The sequence below is a fragment of the Maniola hyperantus genome, chromosome 21 (assembly GCF_902806685.2).
Source record: "Maniola hyperantus chromosome 21, iAphHyp1.2, whole genome shotgun sequence".
In the NCBI taxonomy this organism is placed as follows: Eukaryota; Metazoa; Arthropoda; class Insecta; order Lepidoptera; family Nymphalidae; genus Maniola; species Maniola hyperantus.
In genome coordinates this window covers 851,044-873,828 of record NC_048556.1, presented here as the reverse complement: position 1 = coordinate 873,828, position 22,785 = coordinate 851,044, and the positions used below count along the sequence as shown (strand labels likewise).

Sequence of the window (22,785 nt, the reverse complement as noted above, 5' to 3'; positions counted from 1 at the left end):
AACCTTAGGTTGATTCCGAAAAACCTGCCATCAATCATTATTACAATCGCAATTGTTGTGATTGGCTGAATTTATGCTATTCTTGATGCAACAATGCAGCCAATAGTGAGTGAGCGTCAACCAATCAGAGGTGATTGCGATCGTGACATTGTAGCTATCATTCTACCGCAATCGAGCTGCAGGATCGATAGCTGAACGTTGTACTACGAAGTCGTACTTAGAAATTCTTTGGAACGTGCTCACTCAAGGGACGGACGAATCTATAGACAGTAAGGATCCGTATTACAGATGTAAATAAAATGATAAAATTTATGGAAGAAACAAAAAGGCCAAATTCAGAACGCTAACGTACATACCGTTCACTATAACTTGTCCCTTGCCTTCATGTTGGTACCATTGCAGTCCACACAATAATATTTAGTTCTAAGAATAAAGCAAAAGCAATGGTGCCAACATGATGGAAAGGTACACGTTACAGTGAACAGTCTGTAGATTTTGAAGAGTTTGACTTCGATGCGTTTTCAAATTGGTTTAATGAAATAAAACACTCAAGAGTAATGTTTATTGCATTTTAATTCATATAAAAATACAATTATCATTATTAATTAATATACATAAACGCGTTAGCCTGCGTCGGCATACAAAACCTATAACAGGTATCTTCAATAATAAAAAACTGCGAGCAATGCTACAATTATTAATGTTTAAGTACTTTTTAGATAGGCACTATATTATTACGTCAGTCTGAGGTACAAACAGATTTAAAATCCAAATGCCACTTAAAATCACAATTTTTTAAGCTTCCAAAATTAGCACTTAGATAATAAAAAACGACTGGGAAATGAGGCAGACGCAGTTTAACAAGCATACAGTTGTCGAGCACGTTTTCATATGTTTTAGTAATTTCAAACCCCCAGTGGCGTAAATTTCCAAACTGTATGATAGCTAAACTGTGGCGGAGCGAGAACATTTTCCACCTACCCATATATAACCAAGTCGCCACGAAACAGACAAGATTTAGAAGCATATCATTATCCTTTATTACAGTTATTATGCCTAAATTATTTCAGTCAAATAATTGACGGAAATAAAACTGGTGCGTATTCGGACGTATCAAAACTATATCAAGGTTATAGATATTTTTTTATGTCTAATGGAAAACATTGATGAGGTCTATCTAGCCTCTCCACTCTTGCCTTGAAGATCTACTTGTTTTTATGGAATAAAAATCTAGCTAAATCTTCTACTGCGCAAGTACAATATCAGCGGTCTTTTTACCCAAAATGAACTGCGATACTCTGCCCTCTTCTTAAAGTTAACAATAATGTTGGTACGACCGAATTAGCACGAAAACCTTCAAAAGCCCTAACTAGAGAAATTCGTAAAACCTACTTTGTGATCGAATATCATACAAGTCTATTAGTTTGGCCGCATACAGCCTTTGACACAAGCGAAACCGTGTGACGAGTACATGTTAATCAATCAATTAAAATTATATTTTATTAGTCCTTCGTAAATTCGCGCATGTATATATAAATATATAGGAAAATCCAGTAAATATAAATGAAATACCTTTTGCGAGGAATTAAAATTACCAATTGGTCACAGACTCCAGATAAAAGATTGTAGACAGAATCAAAATGAAACAGATCAAGAGAAGCCAGATGTCAAGCTTTGAAAAGCGTCAACGTAATAATCGAAATCCTTTTCGACTGGACACAATGCCCAAACTAAACCTGACAGATCTAAATATATTGCTTTCCCTTTCATATTGCTCCACACAGAAAAGGATAGCATTAGATTTAGACCTGTCAATTTAATTTAGAGATTGTGTACAGCAGAATTAGCCACATTAACAACAATTACAATGATATAATATGCAATTAGTTTGGTGCTGGGAAGACTGCATCTCTAATATTTGAAATCAATGGCAAAATATTATATAAACACTACATTCAAATGAAGATAGAAGGGGCTCCCATATTTGCCATGGACATTTTAAATTGATTTTCCGGATTGAATCTGGATTGAGCCAATTCGCTCACACGAGTTATATTCGTATTTGAAGGCACTCAACTAGCTTCACTTTTATTAACATGTTTGTTTGTATGCTCCATCTATCTTTTACCCTTAGTCTGTGCATTTTGACTGGCATAAGCGAACCACGCAAATCTAGCCAGGGACCAGTTACAACTAACGCGAACTAGCACATTAATATGTGTACACACAAAAAACAAGTAGTAATTAAAAAAAAAAATTAAAAAAAAAAACAACTGCTCTGTCATACTCTTTTTTGACAAAATGAAATTGACAAAAAAAAATTACAGCCTGTTTAATGTAAGGATTATTTCATTGTATCGAAAAAAATCTAGACAGAAGAAGTTGGTCAAATATCCTCTATGTTTGGATCCTTCAATACTGTCCCAATAAAAAAAAAAACATACTGTATATTACGCCCATATAGCGTGAGCCTTAGATATACATAGTTACAGGAAAACTTTCTGAGATACTGTAGAACTGAATAATACATAGGTACTTTTCCTAACTTAGCCTTTATTTTGTCATTTTCAAAAGTCAAACCATTTTTCCCCTACAAACAATTTTATTCTAAACCTTCATACAATAAATGCATGTCTGGGACTTATCAAACAATTTTCATTCAAAACTTCAAAACATTAAAACAACTTGACCTGATAACACATGAAAAACCTAACAAAACTACTCAATTAATTGACTGAACACACACTGATACTTGTAAAGTGTCCAGTATACATTGACCCAACGAATTTGGCGAACCTGTCACTTAGCTTACATATACGCTGGCCGACTTGCCTACTTTTGTGGGTTTTGATCGGTTCTTGTTTAATTTATAGACTAGCGCTTGGCTGCAATCAAACCTGCTGGCAAGTGATGATGCAGCCTAAGATGGAGTGTGCAAGCCTAGAAGATACCTATTCAAGCTTGACTTTTCAAGGTACCTCTATTAAAAGTGGACGAGAAAACTGAAGCTGTGAAACGAACACTGACAGTGTGGTCAAATTTTGACTGGATTAAAATCCAAAAACAGCTGGATTCAGGCTCCATGGAAAAAGTGTCAAAAAGAAATGCAGAGAATTATATTTTATGGATCACTTGAAACTACTTGCTTCCAAAGTAAATATTATTAGACAATTACATAAAGGTTGCTAGGTTTATATCTATTTGACTATATTATTTACTATCGAAAAATAAATATCATGTTTTCCGAAACTCGCCGAACTTATTGGTACAATGTGTATTGGAGCGATAACCCGTCACGCGAATATCTTACTTTTTTTACCTGATACGTATTAGTTTTCATCCAAAAACACTAACGAATATACAATGTGTGATCATACAATTAAATTACGATTTAATTTTACTCAAAACACATTATAATAACATCATCATGTCACAAGTTTTTTTTTTAAATTCAGATACAAGTTAGCCCTTGACTGCAATTTCACTTGGTGGTAAGTGATGATGCAGTCTAAGATGGAAGTGGGCTAACCTGAACGGAGTACACAATATAAGAACTTAGAACAACAACATGTGTCAATCTCTACATAGTATAAAGTAAAGTCGCTTCCCGCTCTGTCTGTATGTATGAACGCGTAGATCTTTTAAACTACGAAACGGATTTTAATGCGGTTTTCACCAATAGATAGAGTGATTCAAGAGGAAGGTTTATAGGTATAGTATAATCACCTTGCACCCATGCGAAGCCGGGGCGGGTCGCTAGTAATAACTATAGATGTAAACATATTAATGTACCGAGCACCAAACGAAAACATATAAGACGCGAACAGAAAGTCTGGTCCCGAAGAATATTTGATACTGCCATCTTACCAGAGTCCAGACGAAAAGCCACCTGGTGGTACGCGGACGCGTTTGGGAGCTTCAGGCTTGAAGGATTCCGTAGGGGTCACCACCTTGGGGTTGTCAGGCTTAGCTTCTACAGGGGCAGGAGGCGCTGAAGGGGCCACTTCAGGGGTCACGGGGCTAGGCTGGGGGTCACTGGCCTGGCCGTTTTGGCTCGGGGCCTCAGCGCCGTTAGTTGGCTTCGCCGGTTCGTCCCCTTGACCTGAAATTTGATACGTGGATACATGAGATACGTCATATTTAAAGGGATAATATTTTAGACGGAATTAGGGTAGAGTAGTGTCGGGTTTCAGGGGATTATCTATACATATAAAAGGATAAACTGACTGACTGACATAAATAAGTACATACTGACACTCCGCTTCACCTTATTGTTAGGAAATTTCGGTCATAACATACTATGAATACTCTGTGTTATTTCGGTGTTTAGACTTAAGACAGAGTTAAAACGAGACAGAGCTATATCTCACAGTGAATTGCTACGTCAAAACAACAGCGCGATGTAATGTACTAATGCTGCCATCTAGTTGAATAAAAGTGCAATTCCACTAACCTTGACCCGTGGTAGCAAGACAAGCATTTGCGGGGCGGCGCCCACCCGCACGTGGGGGCTCTGGCTCTCCGCCAAAGATGTCCGTGTGTCCGCCGCCCGGGGGGCGCAGCACCCTGCTCGACAGACGAGATCCATCGCCGATACCAACGTTGAAAGATGTGGAAGTCATTCTGTTACGATTAATCTGGAAATAGAAAAGAAAAACAGGTTACTGTACTGATTGCCCAAAAAATTGGTGAAGTGCGAGTCGAACTCGCACACGAAAGGTTCCGTACAAGAAAGAACACTTTTTAATATTTTTTTAAAATTCATGGCAGCCACTTTGAAATGTTTATTATTTGATGTTAAAGCTGCAATAGAAATGCACATTATGTGAAAATTTCCAAAATCCTACAAACAAACTTTACCTCTTTATAAGGCCTCTAACGATTCAAAAATACTTGTAAAAGGTTGATTGACAATTTTATTTTATTTATTTATTTATTTCATAATATTAAGTATAGTATGTATATTAAGTATAGAAGTACAGATTTTCAATTTTTCATTCTGTTACCATCCAGGGTCTACGAAGTACCTACCTACAATGTAATTTGACTTGACTAATAGATTGTTTTAAAACCGCAAAACCACTCAGCCGTTCCCACACGCAGGTATAATTATTGCAAATACAGACGGGTCATATTGATCCTTCCAATTAGCTTGGGGGTTTGATATAGAGTGACCATGAATATAATGGGAATATTCCTGACAAATAAGGCGAAGCATAAGAACGGCTATGCGTGGCTTAAGTTTGGCTAATTTAAGACGTATTTGTTTGGTTAATTTAGTCTTAACAACAACGTGCAGATGGCTCATATTGGGTCCTTCTTATTAGCTTGGGGGTTTGATATTGGGTGACCATGAATATAATGGGAATAGTCCTGACAAACAAGGCGAAGCTTTAAAAACGGCTATGCATTATGTTAACCTATTTGTTTGGTTAATTTAGTCCAAACAACAACATGGGATCGCCATGGTCGGCTTAAACAAATTGATGCTCATAAAAAAAAACACGAAGATAAAGATAATAATTATGATTGATCTAAGAGAATAGTAATAAACGTTAAATTTCTCATTTGAGATCTGATAAGGTATTTTAAAAAATCAGCATGTTTTTCTTGTTGGTACGATGCCGTGTATAAACCAAAGGGGAATGGTTTAATAAATACTGCCATACCTCTTCCAGGTTAGCCAGCATCCATTTTAGACTGCATCAGCACTTACCACCAGGTGAGATTGCAGTCAAAAGCTACCTTGTATCTTATTTTTCGAACAAATTGTCAACTTTTGAAGTGGCCAAAACTGTTTTATTTTATTTTATTTTATACTAGTCATTGTGTCCTGACATATCTACAAAAACCCGTATGGCTGGTCACCCTAGTGGCACCTGTTCCTCGAACAACATCGACAGGTGCAATGAACCCACAAAACTCGACATATGGATTATGGATTGACAAAGTAATACGAATATGGGTTTTTTGCACCCCATTACCAGAAACCGGAAGGGTGTCAACCCTTCATGTAAGCTAGGTATCAGTGACTTCATGTTGGTACTTTATGGGAAAAAGTAATTTTGCTAAGCATAATAGGGGCACAGGTAGGGGTGGGGTAGGGGGGGGGGGGGGGGGTCCGTGGTAGTTTTAGGTAACTACTCGTGGGTAATGACAAAATCAATAAGTTCAAAAGTTCTTTGATCTGAAACGAATTTGCACTATTTTCTTTGGATAAATAATTTGTAAGGACATTTTTAACCAGCCAAAATACCTACTCGTGATTCGCCCCGAACTAAGGGTGAGATCTAGAGAGCGCACTCTGACTTTGCTCAGACGACAGAGTTAAAACGAGACAGAGCTATATCTCTTACATAAATCTGTCTCGTTTTAACTCAAAGTCAAAGTGCGTTCTTTAGATTTCAGCCTAAGGCAGTGGTCTGACCGCCAGCGAGAAAACGACTAACTATCGGCGATTTTCTTTCTCAAGAAACGCACAATAAATGTTATGGCCGCCTCACATTCCGTGTAAACGAAAGAGATGCATACCTATATCAAAAGTTGCTCTCTGACTGTTCACACTGCCGGCGACGACTCGCTTTACTAGTTTTGTCGCTGAGCGAAGAGCTTTCAAAAATAAACTCGCTCAGCGATATTCGTTCAGCGATGCTCGCTCGCTTGAACACGTGTAACGCGCGCGCAGGTTTGCAGAGGACAGAGCGACCGCGGGCGAATGGCGCGAGAAATCGCTCGTCGCACTTGCACACTCGCTTATAGCCTGGCGCTATCGAAACTACACACTCGCTTCCCGCTCGTTTATAGTTTCTAGTTCTACTCGTTTCTCGTTCATCGTCGGCGGTCGGACCACTGCCTAGACCTCGCAGACGTTCGCTTGTTAAATTGCTGAGAGCAATGACGCAAGAATTTCGCTTTACTATTATTTATTGTGAAATTATATGCCCGTTAAAAAAGAAATTATTTCATAGTACTATTAATCTAATTTTAGTATTTGTTTCTCAAGTACAGGATATAACAGGATGAACTGACAAGCTCGAAATAATTATTTATTGATAGTAATACGGTACACGGGTAGTTAATTATAAAACAAGTATAATAAACGCTTTTTACAGCGTACTTATCTCTAAGAATGTTCCCGAAGGAGCGGCCGTAAAACATCAAGAGGAGATAAAAATAAAATCAAGTGCCGCCATCGTCTTACAATTAAACTTCTACATTTTTAGGGTTCCGTGCCCGAAGGATGTAAAACGGAACCCTATTACTAACCTACTATCACTGCCTGTCTGGCTGTCCATCCTGTCTCAACGACAGGGACAACGCTCTACAAATTTGCTATCTCCTTCTAAAGGTAGATGTACATTACTTTCGGTCGCTTACTGTAATGACTGTTCCAAGATATCACACTTATTGAGAAATGTGAAAGACGTAATTATTCTTATATCCAGCAATCCTACTAATATTTTTATTTTATTTTATAAAAAAAATTTTACAAAATAAATAAAAACCGACTTCGTTACATAAACACTAAAAATTGAAAAATAATTTAATTTATTACCGAATATATTATGTATACAAGAGTTAATATAGTTCCATAATAATACTTTTTGGTGCCGGTGCCAATTAGCTTTAGCTGCGCGAATCGTCTAGACTTCATATTTTTATGGGACTCCACAATGGCACCTCATTGGCACCGACCCCAAAAAATATTATTATGGAACTATATTAACTCTTGTATACATAATATATTCGGTAATAAATTAAATTATTTTTCAATTTTTAGTGTTTATGTAACGAAGTCGGTTTTTATTTTTTTTGTAAAAAAAATTTATTTCACAATTTTTAGTGGCCCCATGGAATTATGCTATGACTGGTTAAAAATCTACTGTTTACTAAGCTATTACACTGATCGCGAGCAATTTACTCTTATCCGTTGAGGAGTTCCAGTATCTATCTTCGAAGATGTTCATCAGATCTTCACCAAATTGAAATGGGACCAACTTTGAAGTATACCCTTTCAAACAAAAAAAGAATTTTCAAAATCGGTCCAGGCGTTTTTGAGTAATCGGGGAACATACATAAAAAATAAAAAAAAAAATAAAAAAAAAGATTCCGACGAAAAACGAAGAACCTCCTCCTTTTTTTGAAGTCGGTTAAAAAGAATATTAGCCATGTCAAATGACTAATATTCCCCTTGCCTCTCCAACTAAGCGTCAGGCTTGTGCTAGGAGTAGGTACGACAATAGTGCAACGGGCGGGGTTTGAACCGTCGACCTTTCGGTTTTCAGTCCACTCCTATACCGGTTGAGCTATTGAGGCTTCAATTCAATTATGAAAGTGTGGATGTTTGGATGTTTGTTACTCAAGCACGCAAAAACGGCCGAACGGATTCGGATGAAATTTGGAATGGAGATAGATTATACCCTGGATTAACACATAGGCCACTTTTTATCCCAGAAAATCAAAGAGTTCCCGCGGGATTTCGAAAAATGTAAATCCACGCGGACGAAATCGCGGGCATCAGCTATAGGTATGATGTTAGATGTATTATTGATAAACAAGTAACATTATGAGGCCATTATTTATCATTTATCACATTCCGACTGACATATTATAGAGAAAGTAGCGATAAAACGAGACAACATGAGGAAAAGGGACGGAAGTTGTTATCAATCTTTTTTATAACGATTTGATTGATAATATGCCAGACTTATTGCTAGTTAGGTATGTACTTTCATCATCATCATCATGATCATCATGATCAACCCATAACCGGCTCACTACTAAGCACGGGTATCCTCTCAGTATGAGAAGGTGGTGAAAAAGGGATTTGAAATTTGTTTCAAACCTATTTCACCCCCTTTGAATTTTCAAAAATCCTTTCTTAGCGGATGACTGCGTAATAATAGCTAGTCAGTCAGTCAGTCAGTGGCTGACTTGCCTTGATTTCTCTCGTGTGAATTTTGGAATATTTTCTATGTTCAGTATAAATAAAACCCCAAGTTTCTAGATTCAGCGTTCGAGCTGTGCGTTTATAAGTCACTCAGACAGTTACCCCTATATAAGTCATATGATATGACTCATATTGATACACGCTAGTACTATAGTACTAGTACATAATTTTTAAGCTTATATCTAATTTAACATCGCCAAAGTAAAAGAAAACCCCAAGTTTCTAGATCCAGTCAGTTACTCCTTATATACGTCATATTATGATATGACTCATATCGATACACGCTAGCTATAGTACGTAATATTTAAGCAGATATTCTAATTTAACATCGCCAATGCCGCCGTCTGAAGCGTCCCAAACAAAAGGTGTCCCAAAAAAAGTCTGAACAAAAAACGCTAAACAGTTGTGGCCGGGTGTGGCAGATCACCCGCAGATGTTAATTCTTGTACAGCACAGATAGGTTTAACTTAGTGATGTAGGAATTGCCAAAAGTATCGATATATTTTTTTAACTTCCCACAATTGTATTATTAGTTACTAACATTAGTTTTTAAGTAAGTCTGTCTACTAACAAATTGAGCCATAGATGCTTTTAATAAAAAGATTTTATTTATTATTTATTTATTTAACTTTATTCCCGCGACTTCGTCCGCATGGAGTACACAAATTTCAAACCTTTATATTACCCCCTTAGGGGTTGTATTTTCAAAACTAATTAACGTCATATAATAGCTATCTGCATGCCAAATTTCAGCCTGATCCGTGCAGTAGTTTGAGTTGTTACATCAGTCGATCAATCAATCAGTCAGTCAGCCAGCCAGCTCTTTCTTTTATATATTATTACTAGGTGATGCCCGCGACTTCGCCTGCGTGGATTTAGGTATTTAAAAATCTCGTGGCAACTCTTTGATTTTCCAGGATAAAAAGTAGCCTGTCTGCAGCCCAGGATGCAAGCTATCTCTGTACCAAATTTCATCAAAATCGGTAGAACAGATGGTTCGTGAAAAACTAGCAGACAGACGATATACAGACACACTTTCGCATTTATAATATTAGTAGGAATATAGATATACACGTATCAATATCGATTTCAATATTATCAAACAAAAATATCGATACAATATATATCGCTAAGATTTTCAAGAATGTTACCGATTCTGAAATAATTATTTTGTACCTAAACCTATACCTACCTATGTTCCTTAGTCACATTAAAAAAATGCTCAAATAAACTCAAATGTATCATGGGTGTCCTTTTTTACCGCTCACTCTTTAGTCTGAAATCTGAATACAGCTGTTTAGGTCAATGGCGACAGTGCAACGGTATTACTATTTTATTTATTTTTATTTATTTTTGTCAAAATTTATTGTTTTTGATGTTTTGATACTTGATATTTTACATCTATATATAGATCAAACATCTAATCTAAATATTATATAAATAATCGCCAAAAAATATCGATATTAGAAAAAACCGATATATCGATACATCGATATTTTTTCAACAAGCCTAGTAACTATAACTGTATTTGTATTGACGTGATGATCAGCCGATCTGTACGCTATGCCGCATTAAGATGGCGTGCCGTTATCTCTTTATTCATTAAAAGATTCGCTGGATTATTATTTTTAATCTATCCAATCATTATTTTTGATCGTCTGCAAAAGAAAGTAATAAGGCTTGAAGCACTCCGAATTTAATTTGTGCCACTTTTAAATTGAAGGAAAACAATTTTAAACCAATTTTGTCCATTTTAGCGTTTAAACTATCGTGAATGATTTCCATTATATTGCATATGTATATAATATCTCTCACCTGACTATACTCACGTGTTTAGTCGACGTTAGCCCGACTAGTTTCGAACCCATCCGGGGTTCAGTCAGTCTTAACTGCGACGCGTGCGCGAACTGACTCTCTTGAAAAAGGACCCCGGATGGGTTCGAAACTAGTCGGGCTAACGCCGACTAAACACCGAACACGTGAGTATAGCCGTCTGAGAGATATTATATACAATTTTGTCCAATTTCAAGACGCATCTAAATCTCTTTTGACACGACTGCGACAAAGGCTAAAAGAGGGTTATGTATTTGATGGACTTTGAGCAATAGATGGAGCCTGAGAGCATTGCCATCTTTTTACTAAGTATAGAAAATTATCCATTTCGTAACTACATAGGTACCTAGCGACTTATTTAATCACTAGCGAGAACCCGCAGCTTCGCTCGGCAAAAATTTTCAATCGCCTGAACATAATAGGTAATTCAATGTATCTTCTATTCTCTATTCTCTGTAAATTATGTCCCTACGACTTCTTATAAAATTCGAAAAATCCGGGCTTATTCCTTGTCCAAGGTCCAAGGATTTTTGCTATGTTATGCTCGCGACTTTGTACGCGTGAACTACACAAATTTCGAACCCCTATTTCACCCCTTTAGGGATTTAATTTTCAAAAATCTTTTATTGGCGGATGCCTACGTCATAATAGCTATCGGCATGCCAAATTTCAACTCGATCCGTCCAGTAGTTTGAGCTGTGCGTTGATAGGTCAGTCAGTCAGTCAGTAAGTCAGTCAGTCATCTGTTCCTGTTATAATATATACATTGATTCGAAAAATCCGGGCTTATTCCTTGTACAAGGTCCAAGGATTTTTGCTGAGCGTTGACGAGTCAGCCAGTGAGTCAGGACTTTTTAGTATCCTATGCTAGACAAACCTAGTATCCAAAATATATTTAAGTTTCTTGACCAGCTGCGCGATTGCAAAAGAATGACAACTACAATGTCACGATCGCAATCACCTCTGATTAGTGATTGGTTAACGCTCGCTCACTATTGGCTACAATGCTTTTTTGCAACAAGAATCGCACAAATTCAGCCAATCAGAACAATTGAGATTGTAATAATGATTGATGCAGGTTTTAGAAACCGCCCTACACAGTTTGACGTTTGACGTCAACCAGCAGGGCGATTGTCTAACTGGTTGACGTCTTAGGTCTTAGATTGGTCCTGTAATTTGTTGTACAGTACATCAGTATACGTACATAATAGTTACATCCTGTATGTACACTTTTTGGACTTGTAAGAACTATTAAAGTGGTCTGTAATCTATTGTATGTAGATCGTTAGTCGTTACAGAACGCCGGTTTCATGGTCCAATTGAGGATATCATAGTCCACGGCTCTTATCACAGTTTATGCATAATGCCCGCTCTTCACTCGCGCACACGAACGGGCGGATGTGAGCCGAGTGAGGCGGTATCCACCTCAGCGGTGCTCAGAGAAGATGTGTATAGTAAAACAATCCGATTTTTAAAAGATGACGTGATAATTTTTTCACGTCATCTATTTTGAATCTGGTCGATTGAACGCATCTCTTCACCTTTCCGCTTAGGTGGATACCGGGCCTGAAGAATGCTGAATGAACAAAAAATGAACCGTCACCGTCAGTGTATGCACCACTACATTTAAAAAAATAGCGAGCAAACGTGCAGGCGGGTCACATGATGTTAAGTCGCCCTTGAACATCTGCAGCACCAGAGGAACCGCCTATGCGTTGCCGGCTTTGTAATCTAGTGGGAACACCACCGAAGGGAATTGATTCCACAGTTTGCATGTGCGAAGATAAAAGGATCTGGCACTGGCACATCGGGCGGTCGAAGTGCACCATGCTCTCAGGTGGTGAAGGAATTGCTTGCGGTGCGGTTGTAGAAAAAGGAGGGTGGAATGAGGCCAAACAACAGCTGTTCAGAGCACTCCCCATTATAAAGGCGATAGAACACACGAAGAGAGCTAACGTCTCTGCGGTGCTCCAGGCTTTCCAACGATCCGGTTAGTTTGGGATCGTCCACAAATTGAAAAGCCCGCCTTTGGATCCGATCGAATGGAAGGAATGGGGTGCTCCGGCCCAAAGGTAAGATTTATCCTGCAAAAAACTTGCGGTTCAATGCCGTGTGAACGAGGTCTTATCGGGCGAGTGTAGAGCGAGCATAACAAACAGCTTTTTCTCATTATAGCCGTGTAATAAAAACATTATTGTTGAGCAAATGGGTTGACTCATACCGAAGCAAAACATTTCTCTGTATATACAATGAGTAATAGATAATTTTTTGGTTGATTAATTTTTCTTGGGCTTGGAGAGTGAGTTGATTAATTTTTCTTGGGAATTTCGAATGATACGACTTATTCCTTATATTTTATTATAAAAGGAAAAGGTGACTGACTGACTGATCTATCAACGCACAGCTCAAACTAATGGACGGATCGAGCTGCAATTTGGCATGGACGTAGCTATTATGACGTAGGCATACGCTAAGAAAGGATTTTTGAAAATTCAACCCCTAAGGGGGTGAAATAGGGGTTTGAAATTTGTGTAGCATTCAAACAATGTCTGAGTTAACTATAATATCTTGTCTAAATGAAAAATGTGAAAGTATGCTAGGTAGGTACCTATAATAATAGTACTCATAAATGATTCAGCAATGTCAGGAAATCGAACAATCTAAAATAAATTAATAGAAAGTCTATCAAAATAATTGACACTTCATCGCTAAATTCGAGATGTTATAAGACCAGAGAAAAGTATTAATTATGCCAGAACGCTGGCAAAAACGAAGACAGGTACGTAGTTAATATCGACAAATAAAAACAAAAATTAATCGTGGTATGTACCCGTTTTATACGTTAAAATATTATGTCATTAAACCACGAAATAAGCTTAAAAGCTATTAAAATATTTTTTCGTGGGAAGCCAAATAAATGGCTAAAGGGCTCGGTGGCTATCATTCAGTGTTAGACACTGAGTTAGCAAGTCGGTAGTAGGCAGGGTCTTCTTGAATGGGCCTCTGCTCGCGACGCGGCGCCCAGACGACTAGACTAGTCAGTGCACTATACCGTGACTTATTGACAGACATATTTTGATCATTCTTTATTTTAATTGTTTAACTTCAAAAAAGGAGTAGGTTCTCAATTCGTCGGATTTTTTTAATTTTTGTTATACCTATACCTAGTACGCGACAGGTCGAGATGACAATCGGTGTATGAGGCGGGGAGACTTCCGCACGTCACCCGCGTAACACCGGCTGCGCGATTGCGGTAGAATGACAGCTACAATGTCACGATCGCAATCACCTCTGATTGGTTGACGCTCACTCACTATTGGCTACAATGCATTGTTGCAACAAGAATCGCACAAATTCAGCCAATCAGAACAATAATGATTGATGCCGGTTTCCAGCAATCAGTGTGCAGGGCGTCCCCACCCTGATTTGCCATCTCGACCTGTCGCGTACTATAGTTGTAAATGTGATGAAAAAAGTCGCGGGAAAAAGCAAGTATCGTATGAAAGAGAGCATTTCTCTGTTTACTGGACCATAGAAATTCTATTGTTTTGCTGACCGAAACGGCAGGTAAAAGTCGGCGCTCTGACGTCACTGCAATACGCATGCCATTTCTATAAAATCGGTCCGACGAATGAAACTATAGGGTTGTTACATGATACAGTAATTATTATATTAGTTTTTAAAAATCCCGCGGGAACTCTTTGATTTTCCGGGATATAAAGTAGCCTATTTCCTTCCCCGGGATGCAAGCTATCGCTGTACCAAGTTTCGTTAAAATCGGTTGAATGGATGGGCCGTGAAAAGCTAGCAGACAGACAAACACACTTTCGCATTTATAATATTAAGTAGGTATGGATTTAAAACAAAACTCGATGGCAGGGATTGAACCCATCTCGTCATGGTAGGCACACGCTTGATTGTGTTTGTTACTAGAAATAGACTCCCACATTAGAAAATGTTTATAATCTTAATTGTGAAAACTTTACTGGCTTATGTAATAGCCTCTTAAATTAGCTTTAGTTATATGAACATGCTGTATGTTTTCCTTTTGTAATAAAAAAAAATGTTGTTATTATATTAGTTACTAGCTGATGCCCGCGACTTCGTCGGCGTGGAATCAGTTTTTTAAAAATCCCGTGGGAACTCACGTCAAAAATCACGTCAATCCGTTGCGACGTGATTGAAGGACAAACCAACAAACAAACACACTTTCGCATTTATAATAAGGGTACTTAATTATAATTTTTTTTAATATATTAGCCATGTTAAATGACTTGGGTGGATGAGGAAGGCGGAGGATCGTGTGTGGTGGCGTGCTCTTGAGAAGGCCTATGTTCAGCAGTGGACGCAAATAGGCTGATTGATTGATTGATTGAAATGACTAATATTCCCCTTTCCTCTCCAACTAAGCGTAAGGCTTGTGCTAGGAGTAGGTACGACAATAGCGCAACGGGCGGGGTTTGAACCGTCAACCTTTTTCGGTTTTCAGTCCACTCCTTTACCTGTTGGGCTATTGAGGCTCTATAATTGTTGGTAGGTACAGTCCTAAATCATTTTCTACGGAGGAGATCCGTAGGAGAATCAGAGCAAGCGTCATAGTTCAATAAACCAACAAACGAACACACTTTTGCATTCATAATATGTGTAGTGATTCATTCATCGCAATAAATTGTAATTATTGATCATCATGCGACAACCCTGTCCGTCGATCGATCGGAACGGAAACGCTCACGTACATGGCGATTGGAATCATATTAAACAATCAGTCGCAACTCGCATGTACGGAGTATCTTTATTGAACAAGGGCGTCGGACGTAGACACTGCGCCTTGTAGGGAAACAGGAATCATTGGTATACATTAATTGAGCAAATCGAATCATTTTAATGTTTATTCATGTAGGTAGTTAAGTATATTATAACTAACTGGCTGACCCGCCCCGGCTTCGCTCGGGTGGAATTTAGAAAATCGGTGTGGGGAGTAGAATTCTCAAAAATCCTGAAATAGGTACCTACATATTTTTTTCTTTTGTAACAGAAAACCCAAATTTCATGGATATTTGAAAAATGACGGACTTTCATATAAACTTTCATCCCTTATTTTAACCCTCTTGGCAGTAGAATTTTCAAAAATCGTGAAGTAAGTATTTTTTTTATTCATAACTGAAAGTCTGTATACCAATTTTCATTGATGTAACTTTAAAAATTTCATACAAACTTCCATTTCCCATATACCCCCCTTCGAAAAATCCTTTCTTAGCGGATACCTACTCTTTACAAAGAACACACCCTCCAAATTTCTTGTCTCTAGGATCAGTGGTTTAGGCTGTGCGTTGATATACATAAATCAGTCAGTCAGTCAGGCAGGACTTTAAATTTTTATATAATATACAGATAAGCCTTTTCCAAAGTCATATCTGAATAGACTCAGTCGCAAAGCTAGCTAATCTGCAGGCTTAGCAATTTTAATTAGATTTATTTTTAGCCCAAACATCAATATATTTCTAGCAATATAATTAATTTGGTAGGTAGGTACTTAATATGTTGTTTTTTCCTGTCCACTTTATAGTTATTTGATCAATATTGGTTTTATTGTTTACTAGCAACCATGAATTTGTGGTTAAATCTCAGAAAAAAATTGAAATTAATTGTGTTCATGAACAAATATTAGTATTTTCAATTTTCCATGTCATTAAAACTAAAAAATCTTTATATTTGCAGCTATATTCAGATATTTATCAAGGCAATTGTATCCAACTGTGATTTGGATTAAAAGACCTAAAAAGCACTTATTGATAAAGTTATCTAAATCTAAATATATAAACGGAAAAGGTGACTGACTGACTGATCTATCAACGCACAGCTCAAACTATTAGACTGAGCGGGCTGAAATTTGGCATTGATAGACAGATATTATTATGTAGACATCCGCTAAGGAAGGATTTTTAAAAATTCAACCCCTAAGGTGGTAAAATAGGAGTTTCAAATCTTTGTAGTCAACGCGGACGACGCCACGGGCATAAGCTAGTTTCAAATAAAAAGCTTCCAAAATTTTCCATATGGGTCCATTAAACCAGTCCCAAAATAACATAATTACGCAAGTAGTTGTTACCAAGCACTGGTACTGATTCTGAGCACACCTAAATTTTAGAGTATTGACATCCTCTTCTTACTAATATAATATGAAAAGGACAGACACAGTTTGACAGTTTTAAATTTAATTTAGAGCTGTCAAACCTCGTGAATTTAACTTCCAGTCGCGAGCCTATTGTTTAAATTTGTAGCGTGCACTAAAATTTAGTCTTTAAATGTAAAATTCATGTTCTGTCCTGTTTTAGCAATAATAAAAAGAAAAAGATGCAGATACTATAAATTTAGTTTAGAGAAAGACTAGCTTATGCCCGCGACTTCGCCCGCGTGGACTACACAAATTTCAAACCCTACACCCCCTTTAGGGTCGAATTTTCAAAAATCCTTTCTTAGTGGATGCCTACATCATAGCTATCTGCATGCCAAACAGTCCGATCCGTCCAGTAGTTTGAGCTGTGCGTTGATAGATCAGTCAGTCAGTCAGTCAGTCAGTCAGTCACCTTTTCCTTTTATATATTTAGAGAAAGACAACAGAATCGGCGCCAATGTTGGCTATAAGATACACTCAATAACATAATGCTATCAAATTACAATTGAGCGAGGAAACACGGTAGACTGGCGATTATCTAGCAAATATGGTTATGTGAAGGTAACCAGACATTGAGCAGACATTAATAATACCTAGATCATATTCCTTATAGGTGTAATTTATTGGTTATAGGTAGATACTAAATAGTAATTATATATCACTTGTAATGTATTGTAATAATGTTCTCAAAGGTGTGTGAAGTCAAATGATCAACCCATCGCCGGCGCACTACAGAGCACGGGTCTCCCAGAGTGAGGAAGGTTTGACCATAGTCTACCACACTGGCCATGTGTGGATTGGTAGACTTCACACACCTTTTAGAACATTATGGAGAACTCACAGGCATGCAGGTTTCCTCACGACGTTTTCCTTCACTGTTAAAGCTAGTGATGTTTAATTTAAAACTCACATAACTCTGACAAGTTAGAGGTGCATGCCCGGGATCAAACCCCTGACCTCTGATTAGAAGGCGGACATCCTAACCACTAGACTATCACAGCTTTGTGATGTGTGTGATGCTGATCTAAATAATGCAGTGATAAGCAATTTGTTAGGAAGTAAACTGTTGTTTAGATGGGAGGACGACCTGCCAAAGGGTTGGCGCGGATTGGCTTTAGATAGGGAAAAATGGAGAAGGCTAGAGGAGGCCTATGTCCAAAGAGTTTTAGAATAAATTATGTAGGATAGGATAATTAAATAATAGGAAATAAGAAATTAGTAATACGGTTAGTTAGTAATATAAGATGTATAACTATTGTATCAGAGAATAAAGGCTATTTTATTTTATTTATTTATTTATTTATTAAACTGTTGTTTATTTTGCACAAAGACGTCCTTAGTTTCATCCTAATACTTGTACAAGACAATGACAATTTTGTATTCTATTTATTGCAACAGTGACTCACTCCAGCTTTGCATGGGTGGCCATAACATTATGTAACTAGTGTTAGGGTTGTATGCGTATTATTGAGATTAATCTTAAATATATAAAAGGAAAAGGTGACTGACTGACTGATCTATCAACGCACAACTCAAACTAATGGATGGATCGGGCTGAAATTTGGCATACAGATAGCTAGACATAGCTAAGAAAGGATATTTGAAAATTCAACCCCTTAAGGGGTGAAATAGGGGTTTGAAATTTGTGTAGTCCACGTGGACGAAGTCGCGAGCAAAAGCTAGTCTCTAATATAATGTAATTCTAAGTGTAATAATATTAATTAAGAGCTGAATATGAGTATAGCCTATGACTAACATGATGTTTGAATTGTATGTCTGTATAATCTATGTTAGTAAATAACATAATATTAACATCATCAGTAAAACCTCTTTGAAATAGATCACAAGCGATTGTAAAAAAAATATGGAAAAACTATAATGTCAAAATATTGTATTGTAAGTTCCATTCGGGGTTCGCATTTTAAAAGAAGCAATATGGAAAAGTATGGATTGGAGTGTGAACGTTTGACAAAGTAATAATTCATATTCATATTAATTAGTGATAAGTGAAGCCAGATTGTAAAATAGAATGATAAAGTAATAAACATGTTGCAAATATTGTTGAAATTGTTTGAGCTTTTGGCCGTTGCTAACACTAGTAACTAAATACCTGAGAAATACTTGATCATTGTTGAAAACTTCAATCTATTTGAGTAGGTACCTAGTATTGAGCTTAGAGCTTCCATATATAATGAAGTATTATGTATGCAGAATGCTGACTTTATGTGATTCAGTAATACTGATTATTTACGAGTGACTAAAGTAAATTGTTGTCAAATTGGCTATCTATTTCAAACACAAATTGGTAAAAAGATTTTTCAATTTAATGATAGTAGTCCTCATATACATATTTCCTAACTATTAGTTTAAATTTTAATAATGAATTATCTATAATAGTCTAAAAGAACCATTGATGCACATTTTACATTTTATATTGTTATGTTTAAAAACATTTTTTCATGCATTTTAACAATACATGACTAAACGAGGTCACCGACTGACTAAAAAGTCACGAAATACTATAACAAAGGCCTGGAAACCCACAATTATATTATGACTAAGTAAATGCATAATGGACAACGGACGTTACGCCGCCTAACGGTTTTTTGCATTAGCCAAAAGATAATCCATAATTTTGTGGTTTATGCACAAATATGCAAAATCCGCCCATACCAACGCTAGAACAGAGCACAATGACCTTACTATCTTGAAAAATAACGGCTTACGATCCAACTCAGTCTCAACCCACACAGCTAATTTTTATCTCCGAATCTCAAGACGCCACACAGAAACTCATAAAACACTACAGGAACTAAAATACAGAGACTTCGGCACAATATTAAGGTTTTGTTGAGTTTATAAGTGGAATTTTTATATAGAATAGAATTACTCACCTCCAATTCCGATTCGACGTTTTCTTCTTTTTGCGAGAATGATTTTGACTGCATGTTGAACGAGGAAACGTTACGAATGAAATGACGTTTCTGTTCTAGTGTTGCGAGATTGATAAAGTAAATTCTACCAATGCTTCCAGTACACGATTTTGGCTTTACTCTAGTTTCTAAAGAAATAGTAGGAACTAGGAATATGCCCTAATAAAAATACATAATTTCAAAATATCATGATTGAGAGCACTTAATTGCAATAAACACACGTTAATTTTTTTTAATACTATTTCATTTTCTAAAATCTTGAGTCTTGTGACGACTAATTGTGTTTGGTCATCATTCATTTCTCCCTCATTTTAAATTATTTTATTCTTTCATAATTTTAAGGTGTAATAACTAAGTAAGTACTATTAAAGTTTCATATAAAATATAATTTAATATGTAACTACCTAGATAACAAGCTAGTTAATTTATTTTTGTAACATTGTGCATTGGCGAGCATTCGAAGTTTTTTATTTAGTTAACAATTATTGGCAAAGCAAAGCCTTGTTTTAACTACAAAATAACAAAAAATATAAAGTTAGTTACCATCTAAACCCCAAAGAAATGTACAATGCGACAAGGCTCTTTTGTGTGGGCAAAAACGGAACTAACAACGCCATGTGAAGTGTCACGCTGTCCCCTTATATGCGGTGTTGCTAAGTAAGTACCTAATAATCTTAAATTTAATGTTTTTTTAAATTGTAGAACCATTCCATATACCTACATATTATCATCACAATATATTATCCTGATAATTCTGGCTATCCTTAACACAGATCTAAAAATCTAGCTAGGATAGCCAGTTCTTGATCTTGTACCATTTTTAATATTGTATATGCTTATGTCAACAAGCACGCAAATTTGTTCAAGATCAAATTCATGTATGTGTGTAACTAGATGATTGAAAAATAAACGTTTTATTTATTTATTTATTTATAATGTATGCAGCATAAATGTGTAGCTGTATCTTATAGCCATATTTAGCACTAAGTAAACATGATAAGTTGCATGACCATGGCCTTTAAATGGTTTTTCTATCCTTTCTCGATTTGGAAACAGGGACGGCTTTCCCAATTTCTCATTCAGTTAAAATATTTTGATAAAACATATTCGAGTTTCGACATTGAAATTTCAATATCCCTATTTCCTTAATATTGAAGAGATTTTAATTGCTGGCAGCCTTTGTTGTACAACTACGCCCCCCTGTCAATGTCGTTCAAGTGCCAATAGAGCCTTGTCGTACTGTCTGTACATAACGGATGCATCTACCACTGGTTCGGAATGCCTCGGCAGGAAAGGCATTCCGAACCAGTGGTAGATGCATCCGACTATTCGTAAGCACTTGTAAAAGTTTATACGAATAAAAAAGATTTTCATTTTCATTTTCATAACGAAAACCATTTAGTTAGGTAGGTATAGGTTAGAACTTACAACTTATCATTTTTACCTGCTTAAATACTATATTTACCGAGTGCTAAATATAGCTGCAGACACATTTATGCTGTATACATTATCAGCCCCCCAATTGTGTAAGAATAACCATTTCATGGCTATCGCAATCGTCAAAAAATTCTGCCCTTTGATTGGTTGATTCGCTGTTTACATTTTTTCACAGCCAATCAAGGGGCAGAATTCTTGACGATTGCAATAGCCATGAAATGGTTATTCTTACACAATTGGGGGGCAGGATATATCGTGATGTTATGTGTTTGGAATGGCTCTAATATTTAACAAAAACAGTGAACTTCAGATTTTTTATTTAGCAACACCACATATAAGGGGACAGCGTGACATTTTACAAGATGGCAGCGTTAGAAGATGGTTAGAAGGTTAGCTCCGATTTTTGCCACGCGCCACAAGAGCCTTGTCGCAATGTATTTTGGATTTTGGTGATTTTGGTAGAATGTTTTTTAACAACCATGCAACTATTGCAACATTAATTTATAGTCTGTAAAAAAAACCCTGCGGGCCGATTGCGAATCGACTGCATCTATCATTTAATGACAGCATCAATGTCAAAATATGGTTTTCCTATCACGGTTCGGTGAGACAGTCCACAAAGGATAGATGTGGACAAAAAAATGTTTTGACAGTTCATTTACACTATCGATAAAATTTATTGTATGAAAAATGCTATTGCGGACGCGTTTTGAAGTTTGATGTCATATAAGAACCAAGACAAAATATGTTACGTCAAATGAGGTTTTCATTGAAACAACTCGAGAGGTGTTTTTATCAGTGACATAAGCTATCCGCAAATCGTTTTACTACTCATATTAATTAAAATAAAGTTATGAAAGAGATTAAAAAAGGCTATAGTAATTCTTCTGCTAGATAAGAAATCAATTATTAATTTTAGAAGCTAGTATAATAGTATAAAAGTATTTTTAGATTAATGTAAGTCTCATAAGTACTTTTAAAAGAATATGTGATGACTCTTTCATTAGTAGGTTTGATGCACAGAGTACATTAAATATAGAGGTATACTAACACTGAGAAACGAGAATCACAGAGTACTTTTTACACGCATATAACTTCTTTGAGAACAGTTATGTGCATTTTAACTAAATAATTAAATATCATTGCTTTAACGGTGATGGAAAACATTGTGTGGAAACCTGCATGCCTGAGAGTTCTCCAAAATGTTATCAAAGGTGTGTGAAGTGAAGTCTACCAATCCGCATTTGGCCAGCATGGTAGACTATGGCCAAAACTCTTCTCACACTCAAGAGAACCGTACTCTATAGTGAGCCAGCGACAAGCTGAACATAATAGTATACCTTTGACTCCTTTGAGAACAATATGGAGAACTCTCAGGCATGCAGATTTCCTCATGATGTTTCCTTCACCGCTAAATCAAGTTAAGTATAATTAATTGTTTAAAACGCACATAACTC

The 22,785-nt window shown here is 36.7% G+C and overlaps 1 protein-coding gene across 1 annotated transcript; it reads right to left on the bottom strand.

The window, feature by feature from the left end:
* Positions 1-555: 555 nt before the first annotated feature.
* LOC117992218 (uncharacterized) lies at positions 556-19,939 on the bottom strand. Its single transcript, XM_034979877.2, has 3 exons — positions 19,853-19,939; positions 4,454-4,637; positions 556-4,102 (listed from the first exon to the last, which is right to left on the bottom strand). The coding sequence occupies exons 1-3, from the start codon at positions 19,904-19,906 to the stop codon at positions 3,864-3,866; spliced, it is 477 nt and encodes a 158-aa protein (XP_034835768.1). The 5' UTR covers positions 19,907-19,939; the 3' UTR covers positions 556-3,863.
* Between the last annotated feature and the right edge of the window lie 2,846 nt (positions 19,940-22,785).

Coding starts and splice junctions, on each gene's coding strand:
- LOC117992218 (XM_034979877.2), bottom strand. CDS start 19,906: ATGCAGTCAAAATCATTCTCGCAAAAAGAAGAAAACGTCGAATCGGAA. Junction 4,638..19,852: donor ACGTCGAATCGGAATTGGAG/GTGAGTAATTCT, acceptor TTCTATTTCCAG/ATTAATCGTAACAGAATGAC. Junction 4,103..4,453: donor TCTTGCTACCACGGGTCAAG/GTTAGTGGAATT, acceptor ATCAAATTTCAG/GTCAAGGGGACGAACCGGCG.